A 6,299-nucleotide genomic window follows, 5' to 3' on the forward strand; every position below is an offset into this window, starting at 1 on the left:
AGTCTTAAGTCTATTCTGACATTTTGAGAGGGATCTGATTAATCTGTGAGGAGAAGGGTATAAAAGTAGAAAACATGTAAGGTGGCGCTATGACTAGAATTCCTTTGATAACTTTTCATTGCTAAGGTCTCTAGATGACACTGCTCGATTTTGGAATGAATCGGGTTGAAGTTGAGTTTGCTGTTTTACAACTCCCAAAAACGTGAACAAAAAATGAAAAAAGGCTAAAAATGGCGATATTGAGCGATTGACTGCAGCGCACCCTAATGTTAAAATATTATGAAAAGAATAGGGAACGCTAAGGGATGCAATGTGGACATATGCTACCAATTTGGTGAGGATAGGCCAAGTCATTTGGAAGTTATGTGTCTTTAAATATTAGGCCACACCCCTTAGAAGTTCATTGGTCCATATCCTCTGAACGCAATGAGATAAACACGCTTTTGATAAGTTTTGATGACATTGAACCAATAATGAACCACAGAAATGTTCGTAACAATCGAACACAGTGTTTGAGAAAATTTGAAAAAACTTGTTTTTTACCAAATTAAAAATGGCGGAAGATCTGATAAGGCGCATTTTATGACCACCATTGACTTTTTTGTAGAGCAGGTCCAAGTTGACATGTGTACCAAATTTCAAGTCAATCGGTCATTGTTAGCGAAAAGTGTGGGCTTTTTGCCTCAAGGGGGCGCTATAGAGAAATTTCTTTATACCCAAATGCAAGACCTCTAAAATAAAAATGTTCACCAGTCCCAATATGCATGTCAAATTTAACAACTTTTGGGATATGATAAAGGCCATACAAAACTTTCATTGCTAGAGAAGAAGAATAATTCCTAGAAAAACAATAGGTTCCTCTACGACGAAGTCGTCACGAGGACCCTAATAAAACAAAACAGGATTGGACAGTATCCTCCAGAAGTCACGCCGGTAGAGTTTTTGAAATCAAACAGAGGTGAGAATAGGCAGTGCGATGAAGAGCGCCACCCCCCAGCTGAGGAGAGCTTTCATGTCCCATCACACGTATTAGAAGGGGACCTCACGGACATCTGGATCCTTCTTACACACTTCCAGTACACGCTGCAGATTTTAATTCAAGAGTATGGAAACTTTAATGGGCACGCTGAATCCGACCGCTGGATGGTGTCACGCAGAGTTAGGGGCAAACACATGGTTTTATATACACATCAGATACACTGAACCCTTGTTGTGGGGCTAGTGTGCAAGGAGAGGGTGCGCTGAGGCCACAGAATACATGATGGCCCCTCTAATCAGGACCCAAGAGCAGAGGTGCGTGTAAACAAAGGAGGGGAATCGGTGTCAGAGGGACTTTGCTCGCGGGCCGCTTCTTCTGTTCCGGGTTCAACCCGCTCACATGAAAGCTGTCACCCACCCCTTCTTCTCAACTGGCTGTTACAATGTTGCACTTTATGATGACGACACACAGGCCGTCACGTGGTACAAAAGAGGTGAAACCCCATGAAGTGTGTGTGTGTGTGTGTGTGTGTGTGTGTGTGTGTGTGTGTGTGTGTGTGTGTGTGTGTGTGTGTGTGTGTGTGTGTGTGTGTGTGTATGCCTGTGTGTGCGTGTATGTTTGTATGCGTGTGCGTGTGTGTGCAGACCAAACTCACCAGGGGTCAAACTCGTGAATGATGCTCTCGAAGCGGATGACAGCGAAGAGCCGGGCGCTGAACCCGGCCAGCCAGGCCAGGAACAGGATGGTGAAAGACAGCAGGGACTGCCACCCGGCCGGCTGCGACAGGCCGCCGGACAGACCTGCTCCTCCACCCCCTCCTCCTCCTCCTTCCTCTTCCTGCCCGGCGTCGCTGCCTCTCTCCGTCACCGCCGTGCTGCTGCGTCCATTCCCCGAGTACGACGCTCCGGAGTTCAGCGAGGATCTGTGTTTGTTGTCGGAAACCGGGTGATGCTCCGCCATATTCTACGTCAGCCCCGCGGAGCGGAGCGTAGCCCCCCCCCTCACCCCGTTTTCTTCCCTTCTTCACTGCCACGCTCCTCTTCCCAACCCACTTGCACCACGTGCCCCCCTCCCCCTAAAATTCCAGCTGTAATGGCAAACTTTCAAACCAACCGCAAAACCATCTAAATGATCCCGCGGAGTCACATAGCAGCTCGGCTCTGCAGCAGAAGAGTCACATGGAGCTCGAGCAGTTCCTCCTTCCTTCCTTGGAGCTGGATGAGGGGCGGGAGCTGCGCGCGGAGCAGGAAGAGCCGTCAGCCTCTCACAGCGAGACAGGTACGACCGAGGGCGGGGCCACGGTGTCGGGAGGAGCCCAATCACACGGTCGAGCGCGCTTGAAAGACAGCCAAAACGACCAATGACAAGAGAGCCGCCTGAAGACGTCGGCTGACGGACAGCGGGACGCGCGTATGGCGCTCGAACAGCGCAGGGCCGCTGCACCCGCAAGAACCAATGAAATAAATACACTGGACCTATATTGTGGAGCAGGAACCAGAATGACAGGACTAGGGGCCAACTGCAGGCCCTAAGGGCAGCCGTCCACACCAGAAGGAAGGAGCCTGAGTCCCTAATAGAGATATCAACAATAAAATGTTCAAGAAGCACAACCATGTAAACTAGATGTTTTTATTATCGGTTAATAAACAATTAGCTATTGCTTATAGTTGAAGAATCAGAAGCCATTCAAGGGTCCAGTGATGTTATACTGCACCTACTTAAAGTTGGGGGACTCACAACACACACAATGGAGTTTCATTAGATCCTCTTCTTTATTGATGTATTAGTATCATGAATAAAGCCATTAAGTACAACTTTAGGTTATTTTTATAATAGTGATTTAAAAAAGTGAAGAGATGAGATTTGAGTTCAGCTCCACTGTCTACACGATAAGAGTTGTTTTTGTTTGTCTATTTCTTGCTTTAACAAACAAACAATTCCTTCCTTCACATTCACCCTCCCTGTCACTGCCCTCTTAGACCCACTCGATCACCTTTTTTTAAAAATCAAAGTAAAATGTAGTTTTGTCTATTATTGCCGATAACCATTAAAGGGGACAAATCATGTTCATGATCAGAAAACATGTGCTTTAACAAGCCAAACAGATGTGGTTCCAATGCCTATGTCACATGCAGGCTCATTAGAAGAGAGTATCTTCAGCCAAGGCTCGTGAACTGCCTCTGAGCCAATCAGAGCAGGGTCTTAAAGAGACAGGCGCTGAGAGACAGTAAAGACACTAGGAATGACTAAAGGATTGTTTTTTGAACATGAAAGCATGAAAACATGCTCTGCATTAGAAATCCAGAATATAAGTATTATAAAATGCACTTGATATGACCCCTTCAAACAAAAAAAATTAGCCAGCTTCATCATTTTATAATCTTATAATCTCCATAAATGAGCATTATAGAAGCCAACTTTCCAGGGTTGTACATACTTACCAAAGGCCTACATTTTGGTTTGCACACACGCTCTAACTTTGTAATGCAGTACCATTTACAGCCACCAGATGGCCACCAATCTATTTATTCAATTTTTACTGCGGTCAAAGCCAGAATGTCATCTGAATGATAAATGTGCAACTAATGTCCAAGATTTATCTCAGTTAGTAAAAAAAATATTTTTCAAACTCTCGTGTCCAGATGCTACATGCTGTTTGTGTGTCGAGGGCCATCTTTCAGGCTAGTATGTAAAGGATAGTATGTATTTTAATTTGACACATTATGTAAATCCTCTAAAGTAATAATAAAGTGTCTGTCTTTCCCCCCAGATGACATTTATGACATAACTGATCACGTTCTGAGAAGAAGTCCCTGAACATGTTGCTGTCATGGAGGTTTTTAATAGTAGTTTAATCAGCCGGTATCTTGAATCTGTTCATCAGATGGATTTGTACAAACATAATGCCTAACGATGCTTTTTTTGCTTCCTGCAAGTGAACATGTGACGTCCCTCCCACACACAGCAGCTGGACAAAATGCAAATGTCCTGTGTAATGAATAGACATTTAAAAATAGAGAATTCATGGATGGGCAGCTTTGCTCAAATCCTCAAGTTTTTACTCCTTTTCTCTCTGTGTTGAGGCCACAACATGACTATATCGTTCCTGTGGAACCATATGGACCTAATGAACCTACAGATCTGATCCCAAACCTGTGATCTACATTAACCCAATTATACAAACTGACCAACATATGCAAGTTAGTATTTTACACTTCTTAAACGCTAAATATGTACATTTCTAACATCAAACTTTAAGGGGCTTCACATTGCTGCCAGGTGGACACGATCCCTCCCTCTTGCTCCATGAAGTCCACCACCAGCCCTTTCCCAGAATGTGAATCAGGTCCATGTCCCCCGCGGACCTGAGGGCTGATGGCCGTCATCATGTGCTTGTCTCGATTCAATTGAATTCAGTTTATTTTGTATATATGTATAGAGGGCTTTACAATCTGTACACATATGACGTCCCTGACCTTTGACTTTTGAAGACTTTTGGAGACTTTTCTGGCGTCTTGGAGACTCTGACGTGTAAGCTTGAATCGTTCTACAGGTACTGTCCTCAACGATGATGAGTGGGCCAGGATGTCTCTGCAGCACCAAAACAATTCATTTTAAACAAATATCGCGTCTCAAAAATTGCGGAATTAAATTTGGATTCATCATGCAGACTTCATACCATTTGGGGTTCAGTGTCCCACTCAAGGACACTTTGACATGCGGAGGGACCCGGGGATTGAACCGCCAACCTTGTGATCACAAGACGAGCCACAGATGTCATTCTTTAGTGATTAGTTACTTACAGTGTGGACTTCTCTGCACAGCTCAGGGCAGGATGGAAGATTTCTGAGGAGCAAACATTTGGTCCAGATAATTGTTTAGGGTGTTTAATGTATCTCTACGATCCAAACTAGAAAAGCTGGAGGCAGTATTGAACCAGCGTGAACCTTTGTTTGCCTCTCACTGTGAGTAGTTGCTTGGCAACTGTGCCAAATCGATGACTTGTCTTAGATAACATGAAGTTTGTGTTATCTAACATCTGACAGCCCACATCAGAAATAAGTGGTGCATTTAATATAAATATAAACATTATATATATATATATATATATATATATATATATATTATATACAGTCCTATCTATCATTTATTGACCTTTTTAAGTCAAATGAAATCAGTCTGACTGTCTTTGGTGTTTCTGTCCACCAGAGGGCAGACGTGTTCTTTCTCCCAACAAAGCACCACCTACTACTGGGGAACGAATGGAAGTCTTTAAAGAATGGAGAACCCATGTTTCAGTCTGCAGTACAATAATACCGCGGTGAGTGCACCCCGAGGAGACGCGGAGAAATCCAACTTGCCCACACCCTTACATTTGCAAAAAAAGAAAATAAGGCAGAAATCCTACATCCACTGTGTGTGACAGACAGGTGCATCACACCTGGAAATAATGTGTGAAGCGGACTGATGCGGACCGGTGATTCCAACAACTGCAGCACTACTGAGGGCCTCTAAAAGAATGGAAGAGAGGCAAAGGAGTTCATTCGGGACAGACAGGATGTTTGACCCCGAGGAGAGTCACAATGCCAGGAACACACCGGTGTGGACAAAGAGGAGAGCCGGGGCTTTAAGAAGGAAAGGACAGGGGAGGTGGGAGGGGGGAGGGGGGCATGTGGTGCACTCTGTTGCCCGTACCAGAGCTGGTTCGTCCACGTCACTTCTATCATCGACTGCAAAAAACAACCAATGTGTGATGTCACCATGACGACATCCACTTCTACTGTCCACTAGGGGGCGACTCCTCTGGTTATATAGAAGTCTAAGCTTCAAGTGTTAAAGCTGCATTCTCTCTAATGACCACCAGGGGGTGAATCCTCTGGTTGTATAGAAGCTTATGCTTTGTGTTAAAACTGCATTATCTCTACTGACCACCAGGGGGTGAATCCTCTGGTTGTATAGAAGTCTATGCTTTATGTGTTAAAACTGCATTCTATCTACTGACCACCAGGGGGCGACTCCTCTCAGGTCAGGTCAGGTATGGGGGCATGCGCCAAGGCAGCGCGTTGCTGCGTCCAACTTCCGCCGATACTCCCGGGGTGTCCGTATGGCCATCCTCCAGGCGGACACTCCTCTGGTTGTATAGAAGTCTATATAAAATGACTCTACTTCTCTTGATTTATTCCCTCAGTAACATTGTAAACATGAGTTTATGGTCTATTCTGACTTCACCCTGCAGTGTTTAAAAAAATAACGTTTTCTTTACTGAAACATTGGACTACTTTGGACAAAGGGATCGTTTTTTCTAGTTTCTGCCATTTTA

General features: G+C 44.6%; 1 protein-coding gene across 1 annotated transcript in view; it reads right to left on the reverse strand.

Moving 5' to 3' along the window:
* The window catches only part of LOC117728032 (dolichyl-diphosphooligosaccharide--protein glycosyltransferase subunit STT3B-like), a 31,811-nt gene extending 29,529 nt beyond the window's left edge, over nt 1–2,282 (reverse strand). The window contains exon 1 of the mRNA XM_034528699.1: nt 1,635–2,282. Coding sequence (XP_034384590.1) covers nt 1,635–1,939 — 305 coding nt within the window. The 5' untranslated portion in view covers nt 1,940–2,282. The remainder of the gene's footprint in view (nt 1–1,634) is intronic.
* Nucleotides 2,283–6,299: the final 4,017 nt, after the last annotated feature.

Source organism: Cyclopterus lumpus, chromosome 25 (genome assembly GCF_009769545.1).
Source record: "Cyclopterus lumpus isolate fCycLum1 chromosome 25, fCycLum1.pri, whole genome shotgun sequence".
NCBI classification, from domain to species: domain Eukaryota; kingdom Metazoa; phylum Chordata; class Actinopteri; order Perciformes; family Cyclopteridae; genus Cyclopterus; species Cyclopterus lumpus.